The sequence below is a fragment of the Crotalus tigris genome, unplaced genomic scaffold, assembly GCF_016545835.1.
Source record: "Crotalus tigris isolate CLP2741 ecotype Arizona unplaced genomic scaffold, ASM1654583v1 scf7180000024384.25900115:4084858, whole genome shotgun sequence".
Classification (NCBI taxonomy): Eukaryota; Metazoa; Chordata; class Lepidosauria; order Squamata; family Viperidae; genus Crotalus; species Crotalus tigris.
This window is the reverse complement of record NW_024100554.1, coordinates 535,907-552,461: the sequence shown is the minus strand read 5'-3', so window position 1 is coordinate 552,461 and position 16,555 is coordinate 535,907. Positions and strand designations below refer to the sequence as shown.

At 38.2% G+C, this 16,555-nt stretch overlaps 1 protein-coding gene across 1 annotated transcript in view; it reads right to left on the bottom strand.

Annotated features, from left to right (window-relative positions):
- CPQ (carboxypeptidase Q) overlaps nucleotides 1-16,555 on the bottom strand; it is a 139,776-nt gene that overhangs the window by 31,948 nt on the left and 91,273 nt on the right. Inside the window, exon 6 of the mRNA XM_039328893.1 lies at nucleotides 3,681-3,772. Within this exon, the coding sequence (XP_039184827.1) occupies nucleotides 3,681-3,772 (92 nt within the window). The remainder of the gene's footprint in view (nucleotides 1-3,680; nucleotides 3,773-16,555) is intronic.

The window sequence follows — 16,555 nt, the reverse complement described above, 5'->3', positions numbered from 1 at the left end:
ATTATTATCACATACCAATATAAATGAAATCCTGACATTTAGCCAATCTATCTTGATTGGCTAAATGTAAGGATTTCATCTATATTGGTATGTACCTGAAGCTAGCGCAAACAGTGTATTATACCTTTTTGAATGATCCACAATCTTAAAGAATATTAAAGAACTTAAAGAATGTGTAAAATATCTGGGACCCATTAGTTCTGTGGAGCTCAAATTTCCACAAAGTTCACACCAGTTTTATTTACAAAGTTGAAGCTGTTGCAGCGTCTCCATGGTCACTTGATCATAATTTCCAATGTTCCCTACAAGCAAAGTCAATGGGAAAGCCAGAAGGAAGTTAGAAGTCACTTTGGCTCCCACTGTTTGGTCCATCCATGATCTTTACCTGTTTGGGTAAGTAAATATTGACCTATTATTGAAGCTTGTTTGCCATTACAATTATTTTTCTGTTTATGATATATATACTTCTTAGACAATTATGGGAGTGTCAAGCATTGGGGTAAAAAAGCCCCATGGTCAGCATAAAATTTAGTATTCATTCTGCTCACATCATATTGCAGTACCTTTCTCTCAAAGGGTGACCAACAGGTCACAAGGTTATCTAAAATTAATTAATCACAAGGCTATTTATTTGAGGGGATTTACATATATACACAAGCAAGAAAAATAAAGAGAGAACTGGACTTTGTAAAAGAAGTTCCAGGCTATCTTATTATTGATGCTTTGTCATAACATCTATTTCTTGCTAATCATTACTCTTTTAAGACAAGAATTAATTATGTTCAGTTTTGTATTTTGCCAAGCTCGTAATAAAACCACTGTGTTTAATGAGCAATCCAATCATTTAAAAAAAATAACCTTTAAAATGTAAAGATTTCAAGTTTAAATGATGGATCATATGCCTCTGCAATTCAAGTAATTACCAGCTATAAGAAGTATTCTGCTCTGGGAATCCATTTCTCAGCAATATGGGCTACATAACTCTGTAAAAAGTTAAGAAGTTTTTAAATGGATTATTTACAACATTAATCTGGGGTTTGTTTGTTTTTTGCTAGAGTGCTTACTACACTTTCCTGCTGGTAGATATATAGTCAAATATACCATAATTATAACAGATCAAATTTGATATCTAAGAAAGGATTGAAATATTCCTCCAAAAGTACATTTTTTTCCTTGTTCATTTCTTCCCATCTCCCCCAAAGCAACTTTCTCCCCTTCCTGTGCATGTTCTGACTATTCAGATTTGATTTAGTGATGCCCAAGGCCTCTTTCCTAGTCTGCTCTATTATTTAGGCAATTCTTTTCACACTTAGAATATAAAATGGAACTATTTATAACATTTTCCTGTCAAATCTTCAATAAATAAGATTAGAAGCAGCACAGAAATACAAACTCTTTGGCAAGCAAGGAAAAATTAGTCTACTAGAAAGTGATGGCAAGGGAAAAATTCAATAGCTGTGTAGGGCAGAATAAATATTATATACAAATGAATGTAATAAACCCTAGCATCTTTATTTTGTTGCTACTCATGTAGGGAAAATTTAGAGATGAGAAATGCCAGGAGCATGCTCAGTCTTTTCCTTCTCAACTTCTGGTCACATATGCCTTTTTGGAATAAACATACTGTAGAACAACAGTCCCCAACTTTTTTGGCACCAGGGACCAGTTTCCTGGAAGACAACATGCAACTTAGATCCCTTGCATGCTCAGTTTACAGTAGGGTCCATACTTCTATGAGAATCTAAAGCCTGATGATCTGAGATGGACCTGAGGTGGTGATGCTGGTGCTGGAGAGTGGCTGCAAATACTAACGAAGCTTCACTTGCTTACCTGCTGCTCACCTCCAGTTGTGCGGTCCAGTTCCTAACAGGCCACGAACCGGTACCAGACCATGGCCTAAGGATTGGGGAGCCCTGCTGTAGAGGGTTCATCCATAGCCTTTTAAATGTTAAAAAAATATTAGCTTCTGCATGCCACCAGAGACATCTATAGAACATATTTTGGGAGGGCATTTGGGGCATGGCAAGGTAAGTGAACATTTTAAAAAAATGTAAAATAAGTGTGCTATGGGCATGGTGCTTGGCGATCTGAGATAGAGGCATTAGATGCAATTCTCTTCCATCTTTCCATCAAAACAGTGAATGAAATATCTTTTCACTGTTATAAAGCCAATCAGATTTGGCCATGTTTGGGGGGGGGGAGGATGAAGTTGTGTCCCTTCTGATGTTACTGGACTACAATTCTCATCAATTGGACTGCTGACCATACTGGATGAAGTTGACAGAATTCAATTCCAGGAATCTGGTTCATTATTCTTGGCCTAAGAAATATTACTGAATGTAAATGAAGTCATTTCAAAATGAGGACAAAGCTTTTCAAACATTTTTAATGAATAAAATGTGCATGTGTGTGCTTGTCTGTGTGAGTTTATCTTATTAGAAGCAGCAAATAGTTTTGTCTGAACCTTAGAATCACACACAAGTATTTTGCAAACATCAGCGAAATATAAAGACACTTGCACCAAATGTTTATTTCCTTCATGTTTGAGTAAGTGTTGGAAATAATTAAAATCAAATTAAGCTATGAAATGTTTATAAAATAATCATATTTAGCTCTGAGACAATTCTATTAAGTTATCCCTCATGCTTTGAAGAGATGAATAAATGCCACAAGAATGAGATGTCATTCTATCGTTCTTTTAGCTCATTTTTAAATTTTAGAAATACATCATAAAAACATTTGTGATTTTAAATATGCCTCATTTTCTACAGATAAAATGCACATTAAATCCTAAATCTTTCATAAAAAATCAGTTGAGTTCAAGCCAACATATGGTAAAATATACTTTTAACACAAGTGAAATATATAAAATGTTTACTCACCCCTTTTTCCATTCATAAATCACAAGAACTTAGTTATTTATGGAAAGTGCTGATGATAACCAAAATATCCAGGCACAACAGAAAACCCTTTTTAAATTTCAGGGTAGGTCATATAAAGCATGTACCCCGATGAGATTATTTTTCTCCTTCTAAGACTAAACCTAAATTAGCAAGTTAGGGGCCAAATCAAATATTTATTTTAATAGTTTGGTTATTTATATTCTTTAAAAAATTAAATTAAATAACAAGTGAAGAGCCTGCTGTTTTATTTGGTACCTTGTGTAAGTTGAGTGTAGGGTTATTCCCCAAAGAAAATCATATACCAGTAAACAGTACTAGAATGCTGAATAGTAACAATGGACATGTATTCCCTCTAAATATTTTAGCCAAAGGGAACAGGATTTCCATCGGGATTATAGCTCAAATCCTAGAAATGAATGTGGGGCAGCTGTAAATATTGTTGAATATTACATTGTGACTGGCAAACTAAGGTCTAGAAAAGGATTCTATAGACTAGTGCATTATCTCTGAGAATATGAGCAGAATTTCCAAATTTGAAGCAAAATATAATTATGGCTGCTTGATTTTTTTCCCTTCCAACTCTACTGCTCACAAGTAAGGATTGCAAGAAGACTGCTAATGAAATGAAGTAATATTCATTTTATTCATTATATTTATATAGTTGCCCATCTCATGAAAAACATGACTCTGAGTGGCATACAATAAAAACCATAAAACAATGATATAAAAAACAACAAACGCAAAGAATTAAACATATTATTCTATCAAGTTACTTACTTTATGTAGCTTATAGTATTGTTCCGCTCCAATTCCCCCTTGCTCTTCTCCGGTCCAAAGCACCAAACGCAGAGTTCTTTTGGGCCGGAGTCCTGTTATTAGATAGAAAATGAACAAACTTTTCCCTCATATCAGCCTCTGAAAGCTTCTTTCCCATTTTTAGCATCCTAAGAAGCCTGCCTTAGTGTATTAGGAGAAAAATAACATTTTGCCTATCATGGAAAGTAAAACATTGATTTTAAATGCATCTCCTCCCAATCTATTTATTTTTTCCTCTCTCTGCACTATTTCTGAAATTTCCACCCTGCCCCATCACATTTTGGTTTACAACCAAGCTAATTTCTTTCTTTTTTCTTCCCTCATTTAAGCACACACACACATGCACAAATATCTTTTTACATTTCTTTCTATCTGCTTTCTTCATTTTCCGCAGCCCATTTCCACACAGGATTTCTGTACTCCTAGCACTGTTATTCCATTCGATTTTTTTCTCCCCATCATTGCTCTACATCAGTGATGGCGAACCTTTTAGAGACCGAGTGCCCAAAACCCGGGCCCACTGCCTGCCCGCATGCCACCGGCCCCACCCCCGCCCACCCACAGGACCATTCACTGCCTCCTTGGCCCGCCACAGATTGCCCAGGCAGCCCAGCAGTTCCATGGCAGCCACACTGTCCACCCATGCCCCACAGTATCAGCTGTGCACAAACGGGCACGAGGGCGGAGTCTTGTCCCCACTGCCCAGCTGCCATGTCCTTGGCTGCGCTGCTCCACATGGGCTGCACTCGGGGGCGACTCTCCTCCAGGGGGGCTGCTGGTGAGGGGCCATGGGGGGAGGCGGGGCTGGGGTGACAGCACACGTGCCCACAGAGAGGGTTCTCAGTGCCACCTCTGGCACCTGTGCCATAGGTTCGCCACCACTGCTCTACATCTTTCAGCATTTCTGAAGTAACGATTTATGGCAACTCCCCATCATGGTACAGTAGTGTGATTCAATGGTCTGCAGGTGGTCTGCATTAAGGATTTATGTGAAGGCTGGGTGATACTAGAGTGGAAATCTTCCTTGCTTTCAGGCTTAAGCTACACACAAACACAACCAACTTGTTAACAATGTGGGTCTGTTCCAATTGCGTAGAAATAATCTGTATGGGTTTAGGTTTTTAGTTGGAGAAAATGGTCTGGGGTGGAGGAAGAGTTAAATGACTCCAGGAAGGGCATGGTTTAGCACTCCTGCTGTTCCTGGTTCACAAACTGTGAACTAATCATAGGATCCCAAAACAAAGAAAGGGTTCCAGAGAAGTTCTCAAAGGCACCTGTTGTGCCCACCTCAGTGTCTGCTGTTTGCTGCCTCTATGGCAGCCAGCCAAAAAATTTTCCCCCATCTGCTCCTGCACTGAGAGGAAAGGGTGTGTTTGTAGTGTTGCCTATCAATATCTCCCAGAATAAATTTTGCAAACTGTGGCAATGAAAGATCCTAGGAAACACATTTGTTTGCATCCCCAATAGGTTTTTGTGTGACAAGCTGATAATCCTGTTTCTTCCAATCTAGACAAAAGAGAATCTATGATTTTTTGGAAACTCAGTGTTGAGAGGTTTTAAAGCCTTCCTATAGAACCCTTTAGCTGCAAGACCATCTGTGTTTTAATGATATTTATGAAGGAATAACCTGAAAATTAAATATAAGCCATTTGAAAGCCACCTAATAAATTTAAGTCAATCTATATTAGATTCAGCCCAAGTGAAGCATGTACTAAATTCTTTTACCCTTTCAATAGTTATTGTGCATGAAGAAAAAATTACTTGAGATGAGAAACGCAAGTAAAATAAATCCATCTTTCATACAAAGCAATAACTGGGTTTGCACTGTACATTATGTTATGGTTTTCTTAAGTATAGCTTTTAACATAAAGTAAGTAACCAAAACATACAAATTCTAGAGATGTTTGATAAACCAACATGAACTCTCACAATCCAAAATCAGTTATGGACAAGTACATTGAGTGGACCTTGTTGGGTAGTACAAATAAGAAGCAAATTCTTCTCTGGATAGAAAAAAAAAGTATTGACTGAGCATGACTTTTCAACATCCATGCAATTCTCCCTTTTGTTTTGAAACAGAGGTATGAGATGCACATATGACATGTTAACTATATATCAAAATTAGACAAAGAAGATTAACAAATGGAATTAGTCCAGCTTTTTTGAAGTTCTTACTTTGTTTCATTACAGATCCATGAGTTGATTTATTTTAAATCCATTTAAAAGAGTTGAAGTAGAATATAGCTAGGATGCATAAGACATGTTTCATGAGGATTACTTATTTACTTTTGGTAGTTTCTCCTGTCATTTCCATTTGGATGTGGTGTTAATGGTAAAAGAAGTGATCTGATTTCACAAGACATAAGAAATTCCTTGAATGCCGCTAGTATTTAACAGTCTGAGTGGAAATGTATTTGACATCTTTTAAAGACCACATCATGGCAATACTCCAGTCTATCTATAACTTGTTTGCAGAAAATAAAAGTCCAGTAGCTACATATTTACAGACATATTTTATTACAGCCTTTGCCTCATGTGTCAGATACAAGAATAAGATACAAATTTATTTATTTATTTATTTATGAGACTTATATACCGCTTTAAGTGCAAGCACTCTCTAAGCAGTGTACACCAGTAAGCAATATATATATACATTGCCCCCAACAATCTGGTCCTCATTTTACCTACCTCAGAAGGATGGAAGGCTGAGTCAACCTTGAGCCGGTGAGATTTGAACTGCTGACCTGCTGAATACAGTCAGCTAAAGTGACCTGCAGTACTGCACTCTAACTGCTGCATCACCTCGGCTCTTATTTATTTATGCAAGGAATGCAAATAAATAAATAAATAAATAAATAAATAAATAAATAAATAAATACATGTTTCCCCACAATACTCAGAATCCAGAATATTACTGTGATAATTCATTGGATCAATTGAAATATTCTAGCCAAGTCCTCTCTTTCTAACAATTTAATCCAACTTTCTAAATTTGCAGCGTAAAGTACAAAGTTGTATTTACCAGAAAAGAAGACAACCGTTTAGCTAGGAAGAAGAGAGGGAGGAGTTATTTTGGGAGGCACTAGTCAAAAGGATCATTATTCAAATCAATTATTATCATGGAGGAAGAAGCTATTAGATTTAGTTTTTTTAAAAAAAAATGATAGAAGTTGTCAGTGACAGGCTGGATCAAATTGGTCAGGTAGACACTCTTGGAAAAAGGTGGTCCCTCAAGGAATCCAATCCAATTGTTTCTCTCCAATCTGAGAAACAAAATGACATATAAAGGGAAAAAAGAGATATAAAGGGAAAAGAGATACACCAAGAGACAAGCTCAAGAATTTTAGTTCTGGACATACTCCCTTTAGGAAAGTAATCAGTCAATTAAAGATTAATAGACAGGAATAGACATAAGCCTGGAAAAGGTTAGAAGTACACTTGAGAGTAATTGGTGCTGAGACAATAGCTATGCTCTTTGAGAGGAAAAATAACAATATGTGAAGGTGCTGTGGAGAAGGTTTCTAAGACAAAGATGTCAACAGAGAAGATAAGATTAAACTTTTAAACTCTCAACTTGACAAAGATTATTGCAAATTAAAAAAGGAAAATGAAGAAAAAGATGCTTTCAAGTTTAGCTTGACTCCTGGTGATGGTTAAGATTTCTACTCTGTAGTCCTCCAAGTGGATTTGATTTTGACACCTAGCTATCATGTTGTTTCAGTGATGCCCTGTCCAAATATATAAATCCTGCCAATTGAAACCTAATACCAAATTGGGAAGAAGTAAACATTACTTCCGATTAGATAACTCCTCAAAGTTGATACAAAGTTGATATCAACTCCTCAAAGTTGATACTGGGATACAATCCTCAAAATGACAGAATGATCTCAATTCGAATCCAAGGCAAACCATTCAATATCACAGTAGTCCAAATCTATGCCCCAACCACTGGTGCTGAAGAGGATGAAATTGACCGGTTCTATGAAGCCCTACAGCACCTTATAGAATTAACACCAAAAAATGATGTCCTTATCATCATGGGGGATTGGAATGCTAAGGTAGGAAGCCAAAAGATAACCGGAATAACAGGCAAGTTTGGCCTTGGAGTACAAAATGAAGCAGGGCACAGGCTAATAGAATTTTGTCAAGAGAATACGATGGTCATAACAAACACTCTTTTCCAACAACCCAAGAGACGGCTCTACACATGGACATCACCAGACGGTCAACATAGAAATCAGATTGACTATGTGCTCTGCAGCCAAAGATGGAGAAGCTCTATACAGTCAGTAAAAACAAGACCAGGAGCTGACTGTAGCTCAGATCATGAGCTTCTCGTTGCAAAATTTAGGCTTAAATTGAAAAAAGTAGGGAAAAGCACTAGGCCACTCAGGTATGAACTAAATCATATTCCTGATGAATATACAGTAGAGGTGACAAATAGATTTAAGGAACTGGATCTGATAGACAGAATGCCTGAAGAACTATGGATGGAAGTTCGCAACATTGTACAAGAGGTAGCAACTAAAACCATCCCAAAGAAAAAGAAATGCAAGAAAGCAAAATGGCTGTCTGAGGAAGCTTTGCAAATAGCTGAGGAAAGAAGGGAAGCGAAAGGCAAAGGAGAAAGAGAAAGATACACCCAATTGAATGCAGAATTCCAGAGAGTAGCTAGAAGAGATAAGAATGCCTTCTTAAATGAACAGTGCAAAGAAATAGAAGAAAACAACAGAATAGGGAGGACCAGAGATCTCTTCAAGAAAATTGGAGATATGAAGGGAACGTTTCATGCAAAGATAAGCATGATAAAGGACCAAAATGGCAGGGACCTAACAGAGGCAGAAGAGATTAAGAAGAGATGGCAAAACTACACAGAAGAACTATACAAGAATGAGCTTAACATCCCAGATAACCACAATGAGATGGTCATTGACCTCGAACCAGACATCCTAGAATGTGAAGTGAAATGGGCCTTAGAAAATCTGAGCAACAACAAAGCTAGTGGAGGTGACAGTATTCCAGCTGAGCTATTCAAAATCTTAAAAGAAGATGCAGTAAAAGTGCTACACTCAATTTGCCAGCAAATTTGGAAAACTCAACAGTGGCCACAGGATTGGAAAAGGTCAGTTTACATTCCAATTCCAAAGAAAGGCAATGCCAAAGAATGTTCAAACTATCGAACCATTGCACTCATTTCACATGCTAGTAAAGTTATGCTTAAAATCCTACAAGCTAGACTCCAGCAGTATGTGGATCGAGAACTACCAGAAGTACAGGCAGGATTTCGAAGAGGCAGAGGAACTAGAGATCAAATTGCCAACATACGCTGGATCATGGAGAAAGCTAGGGAGTTCCAGAAAAACATCTACTTCTGCTTCATTGACTATGCAAAAGCCTTTGATTGTGTGGATCACAACAAATTGTGGCAAGTCCTTAAAGAGATGGGAGTACCAGACCATCTCATTTGTCTCTTGAGAAACCTATATGTGGGTCAAGAAGCAACAGTGAGAACCGAACACGGAACCACTGATTGGTTCAAAATTGGAAAAGGAGTCCGGCAAGGCTGTATACTGTCGCCTTGCCTATTTAACTTATATGCAGAGCACATCATGAGAAAGGCAGGGCTAGATGAATCAAAAGTTGGAATTAAGATTGCCGGGAGAAATATCAACAACCTAAGATATGCAGATGATACCACTCTAATGGCAGAAAGTGAAGAGGAACTAAAGAGCCTCTTGATGCGGGTGAAGAAGGAGAGTGCAAAAGTTGGCTTGAAACTCAACATTAAGAAAACCAAAATCATGGCATCTGGCCCTCTCAATTCCTGGCAAATAGATGGGGAAGAAATGGAGGTAGTGACAGATTTTATTTTTCTGGGCTCCAAGATCACCTCAGATGGGGACTGCAGCCAAGAAATTAAAAGACGCTTGCTCCTGGGGAGGAAAGCTATGGCAAATCTAGACAGCATACTAAAAAGCAGAGACATCACCCTGCCAACAAAAGTGCGTATAGTCCAGGCCATGGTTTTCCCAGTTGCAATGTATGGCTGTGAAAGTTGGACCATAAGAAAGGCTGAGCGCCAAAGAATTGAGGCCTTTGAACTATGGTGCTGGAGAAGACTCCTGCGAGTCCCTTGGACTGCAAGGCGTTCAAACCGGTCAGTCCTAGAAGAGATCAACCCCGACTGCTCTTTAGAAGGCCAGATCCTGAAGTTGAAACTCAAGTACTTTGGCCACCTAATGAGAAGGAAGGATTCACTGGAGAAGAGCCTAATGCTGGGAAAGATTGAGGGCAATAGAAGAAGGGGACGACAGAGAATGAGATGGCTGGATGGAGTCACTGAAGCAGTAGGTGTGAATTTAAATGGACTCCAGAAGATGGTAGAGGACAGGAAGACCTGGAGGAACGTTGTCCATGGGGTCGCGATGGGTCGGACACGACTTCGCAATTAACAACAACAACAAAGTTGATAAAAATGCTTGAGAGATGATAGGCTCTTATACCGTTTTCCAATATACAACTGCTTTCCTTATGACAAATGTGTTGGCCTATTTAGTACCCTTACTTGCCCTCACATTGTCAAACGTGGAGACTCAGGATTATCTTGTCATTCAACACCATACAAAACTCCTTTTGCTGCCATCTAGTGATGATCAGGATTGTTGCAGCCTAGATATGATAGCCTAATTAATCTTCTTGTAGGTGAAGAGGACAAGGGGCAAGGAGTGTTTTTATTTTGTTTTATTTTTGACTCTCTTCCCTGATCCTTTGAATCAGGTTTGTTCATTCTCCTGATCAGTTAGCAACACTGATTTTGATGGTTTTGAGATTTCTTCCTGCCTCTACCCCAAATATGAACTAAAATTCTTCAAAGTTGAATTCTATCAAACTATTTTTCCTTCAATCTTATTCCTGTCTACTCTGACTGGAAGCTATTTTTGAGGTGTCATGCGAAGGTGTATCCCAGTGATGGTGAACCTTTTAGAGTGCCCAAACACTGCCCCCGCCCGCCCGCAGGGCCACCCACCGCCTCCATGGCCCACCGCAGATCACCATGGCGGCCCAGCAGCACCTTGGTGGCCATGCCCTCCGCCACACCCTGCATCATCTGCGCACGATGGGGCACGAGGGCAGAGTCTTGTTAAAGTCTGCCCGGGTGCTATGTCCTTGGCTGCGCTGTTCCACATGGGCCGCACCTGGGGCGACTCTCCTCTGGGGGGGCTGCTGGTGAGGAGGGGTCATGGGGAGAGGCGGGGCTGGGGTGATGGCATGCATGCCCACAGAGAGGGCTGTGAGTGCCGCCTCTGGCATGCGTGCCATAGGGTCGCCACCACTGGTGTATCCTATTAGCTATTCTGTGAATCTTTTAACTTTTAAAACTAATAATGTCTGGAATTAACTTGTGACTTTCTGCATTCGAAGCTGATTCTCTACCACTAAACCAGGGGTCTTCAAACTTGGCAACTTTAAGACTTGTGTACTTCAATTCCCAGGCTGGCTGAGGAATTCTGGGAGTTGAAGTCCACAAGTCTTAAAGTTGCCATGTTTGAAGACCCCTGCACTAAACTATCAGCCTTTCCCTAAAAGTTTCTAACAGTGAACGTACAGGTGAACCAAGTCTAAGAAACTGACCACCAGTATTTTACATGTTCTTTCCCCATAAAAATGCTCAATTTTACTCTTCTTTCTTCTGAGCCGAAGATCCATACACATACTATAATGCTGTCTTGAGCAGAAAAAAACATCATGTTTCCTTTATCCTTATTTTGACAATAACATAACACTTTTTTAACCTTTAAACTAGACTCACTCTGCTATTGTCATTATGGTGCCTCTGCTTTCTGAGTGAAATGTAGTGATTTATATTCGGCCCATACTTTTAATATAATTTTCTCTTCCTCACTGTGACACCAATTTCATCTATTTTGATGCCACACATAACATTCTCTCTCAAACTCCATTTTCATATAATTACAAACACATGCAAAGAGAGAGAGAGAGAGAGAGAGAGAGAGAGAGAGAGAGAGAGAGAGAGAGAGAGAGAGAGAGAGAGATAGAGAGAGAGAGAGAGAGAGAGAGAGAGAGAGAGAGAGAGAGAGAGAGAGAGAGAGAGAGAGAGAGAGAGAGATAAAACAATGATACAATGGCTATTTCTGAATGCAAAGAGACATATTATATAGTTAAAAAGGTGAATGGAAAGACTGAAATTCCTTCAGCACCAGGACATGTATGGCACGTTCACTAGAGGTACAGAATCTATACTCAACCATATAATGACAATTTGTATATCACTATTGAACTCCCTAGAAAAGAGTCAATCATCTGCCTGGGCTGAGCAATATGTGTCAAAACACATGACAATCATAGTGCAAACTTTTGTAAAAGCATTCACAAATTTGAGAAACCAAGGTGGCCACACTTACAAAATCAGAAACTGAAACTGTTTTTTCCTTCTTGGGCTTCGTCTGTAAAAATATTATACTGCACATATTACATGCCCCTAGCAAGAATTTTTTACCTTCTATTCTAGTAAACATCTTCTCCGCTATGTTGACTCTCAGCAGCCTTCCTATAGTTTGAGGCCACTAATTTAGAAAAGACAACATGAGAACTCAAATAGCCCATCAGTGAATGGCACTGAAGCTGCCTCCCCTTTCCCTTCACACTTGGAGCAGAAGGATCTTAATGCACGTAGTGCTGGGTTACATCTAGCGTTGCAAGAAAATAGCATAGCTCAACCTTTCACAGGTAAAGAGAAGTAAAGGCACTTCTGGAGGTTAAATAATTAAGGATGGACTTCATCTGCAAGCATAGAGCTCTAATTTTGTATCCATTTTATATTCAGTATCCATTAAAGATGCCCTGTTATATGTATCCCCTCACCTTGTTGCCAAGAAAACATCGTCTAAAGATATATGCTCTTTGCAGCTATTAATCTCCAGGACAGTCAGTCCTGAAGTAAAATGACCTCTGTAATTAAGGAATTGGAACTTCAATCCAGACTCAAAACATGGTTTCTTCCAACCTCTGCTGAAAGTCAGAATAGTAGAGGAATAAGAAATACCCATCTGGCTGAGGAATGTGGTTTGAATCTGAATTAAAAGTTGTGGCCCTATTCCTTGGCTTTTGCACAGATGGCATTCAGCCCAGCAATGACTATTTTTTAAAAAGAATATTTTCCACCTGGATGCCAGTGAATAAGTGAAATAAGTTTAGACTAATTTTCCAAACAAGGACAACATGAAAACAATAAAACTAAGTTTGCAAGAATCTCTAAGATAGTTCCAATGATGGATTGTGGAATGATTTGGCCTTGACATTTCCTCCATGATAAGTAAAAATACACAATAATTAAAACTTTTTCTGCAATGGTCAGGGTACCCACAGACGATGAATAATTCCTTTTGACCATCCATGAGATATTCTGCTGAAATTTTAAATGGACATGCATCTGCCTTATGCAGCCTAAGACATGTGGTTTGAGTGAGTGTAAAAATAAACCATCATTATCTCAAATACAAATTACAGAATTTTATGATTTCCTTTCTGTCTTTAAACCCAAGCAGGAAATTTCACTTCCTTACACATTTTGACTACTTTTGGGGCAGTATTCTTGTATATATGCCTCCTGAATATGGAGCAGGATGAGATTGTTTCTCAGAATGTCAGTATCTTCTCGGCTTCCAGGGGTACACAATGTGATTCTAATCACTTTTGGAAAATGCTTAACTAACCATATTAAAGCTTTTAGAGCTCTTCAGATCAACGAGTTTGAAAAGCCACCTGATGAGTCTATCAAATTAACTATAAGTGTAAGAACTTAGAGAATTTGAAATAAATGCAAAAAAATTTGAAGCAAAAAGGTGTTTCACTGTGGTGGAATGTAGTCTGGATTCCCAGAGGCGGCTTTCCAGAGGGTAAAGAGACTGTGGAACTTGGAAAGTTTGGTTGGTAGAAAAAAGGGTTAAAATGATTTCTCTCAAGCAACTATTTAGACCCATGAACATAGCAAAGGTACCTCTGAAATGTCTTCATCTCAGTTTTGTTTAAGGATTTGGAGATAGCCATTTATCTTTCGGTCTGTTTATCTCTCATCTACCTATCTATCTAACTATCAGAACAAACCAGGATGCAGATTCCTTTCCCATTCTACATAATGTATTTGTATGGAATTAGTGAATAAACAATGCTTTTCAGACTCAGTACTGAAATTTTCTTTAACTTCTTCAACCACTGTCAGCATTTGTAGAACCTGCTATGCATCTTTAAGGTTAAAAAAAGTGGTGAATACCAGTTTAAATAGCTGCCATGATTCAGAATGGTTTTCATTAGAAATGCTTCAGGTATTTAAAATTAAATTACTACAATAACAAATTAGTCATGCAGAATCTGGGCGGAATATTATCCAATGAATGGCAAGGTGAACAACTTTTGCTTTGTGTTCCGTTGAATGACGAAGCTGAACACAAAGGCTCCTGGCTAAATCTTTCATCTGTTCAACCACTGTTCAGATTCTTAGAGCTGATAAAATCAAGGCAGTATCCTTATTTGTGGAAATGATTTGTAGAATTTTTTTTTACATATTTAATAAAACTAAGATTTCCTTTTAAAGGATGAAAACTGTTGGAAAAAAAACCAATACACTATCTGTCTGCATCCCCATCCCCATCTATCTTTGTCTTATATCACTGTTGTAATCTCTATATCATAATAAGCATATCAATAGAGATTATGGCCTCAGGCTGGCAGACTTTCTGCCTTTAGTTTAGGCGGCAACAGGGACACCTACAAGTAATGTGGATGACTGAATGCAGGAGGCCATTGGTTCAGAGTCTGAGCCTGGCCTAGGGAGAATGCCAAGCCCTAAATCAAGCTGCCACCTAAATAGGGATAAGCAGCAGAAGTCAGCAGGTTTCCTTGAGAGGAAGCAGTATTAACTCTCTAACTAGGAACCATCACGCCCTTTACCTAAATAACAGGGTGATCCAGACGCATTCACCAGGTTGGAAACAAGTTTCCTGCTTCTTGACTTGTGTTTCTCCAACATGAAAACAAAAAGACCAAAACACCTTATCATCAGCAAACAATTCCCAGATGAGCAGAAATTAACACCAAGATTATTACTAGACCAACAATTAATAAGTAAACAATACTGCAATCAAGGAAGTACCAACTCTGACAAACAAACTAATAGTAAACAATGGTCATATCAAAGAGCCACCAAGACTATTCTCACCAACATTGACAGGGGAAGCCACTAGTATATAAAAAAGGAGTACCCCACACCTTACTAGCTTGATGATCTTACCTAGCTTGGTAATGAAACATCTTCAAGAAAATAACCAGAGTCAAGAGCATCAAGGACTACACAATTTAACCCTGAGCTACAAATATTCTCTTCTATTGCTAAATTGTTGTTGTTGTTAATTGCGAAGTCGTGTCCAACCCATCGCAACCCCATGGACAATGTTCCTCCAGGTCTTCCTGTCCTCATTGCTAAATTACTAGCTCTTAACTCTTTATCTTGGATATTGATGGAACATTTACAACATGCTGATAACAGATCTTGGGCCTATAATTGCCTTACTTTCTGTTTGCATCAGTATGAAGGTTTGGATAAGACAATAGGAGAATGAATCCTGTAATTAGTACTATCTTTAGCAATCAAAATGCCACAAAGAAATGCAAAATTTTAAATTCCCAATCTCTTCACCAGGCTACATATTATAATAGCAAGTGATGCAAGCAAGCCCCAAAATGTGGTGACATGCATCAGTTCAGAGTCAGTTCCAAGATGGAAGTTGTAGACTGAAAGTATCATTGTTGATAGTATTACATCCTTTGCTTGTATGCTAGCAAAATTTTGTTAATACACAATTATCCTTAATATCAGTCACTGCATCTGGCATTTATCATATTATTAATTTGGCCATAGTATTAAAGGCACATGATATATTATGCATATTAAAACACAATGTGTAGTTCAAATACAGATTTTTTAGGAATTTTGAGCTGTTAATGGCATTTATTTGTAGGTTCTTTGATTTTAAGGTTCAACTGCTGTAGCAAATATTTCTAATATTGTAACTAGTGAAAAATTAATAAAGGAGCACTATAATCTTGCTGGACAAATATCTTTAGGCTGATTGGAGAAAACTGGGGCAGAGAGGATGTAGAACTAGAACGATTAACAAATTTAATTATGTTCTTGTACGATGAAAAGCTACTTTTTCCTGTTTGCATAGTCACTGAATTCATATGTCAGGCTTCATAACGGATTCATATTGAATGCTCTAATCTAGGCATATCCAGATTCATATATCAGCAGTCATGTTTCATTTTGAATGGCCATTTAGTTATCTTCTGAGCTTTGAACCAAAAGGATTTGGGAGCTGAATATACCTTCCATTCATTTTGTGCATTTACTGAAATAGTCTCCTGTCTATAGAATCATTCTAACTCAGGCCATTCATTTTGTTGAGAATTTTTGAGAACTCCAAAGGTTTCATTCCTTAATTGCTGCTTAACCACAGTAGTTTCTGTGACCATATTTGTAATAACTGTATTTTAACACTTGTGAGCCACATGACAACATTTTGTTTCCAGACTCCCCCCCCCATTGCACTGCTGTAATTCACTACTGAACAATAGAATTATAGGGACACAAATTTTCACTTTTTGCATGAAATCAATAATATTAATAATATTAATTTGATACTCATTGTCTATTAGATCAGAAATAGGTTTCTAAATGTTATGGGCATTAGGTATTAGAGCCTTTATAATCCAACTCATATAATAAATGTTAACTTACTTATTCATAACCTAATTTATCA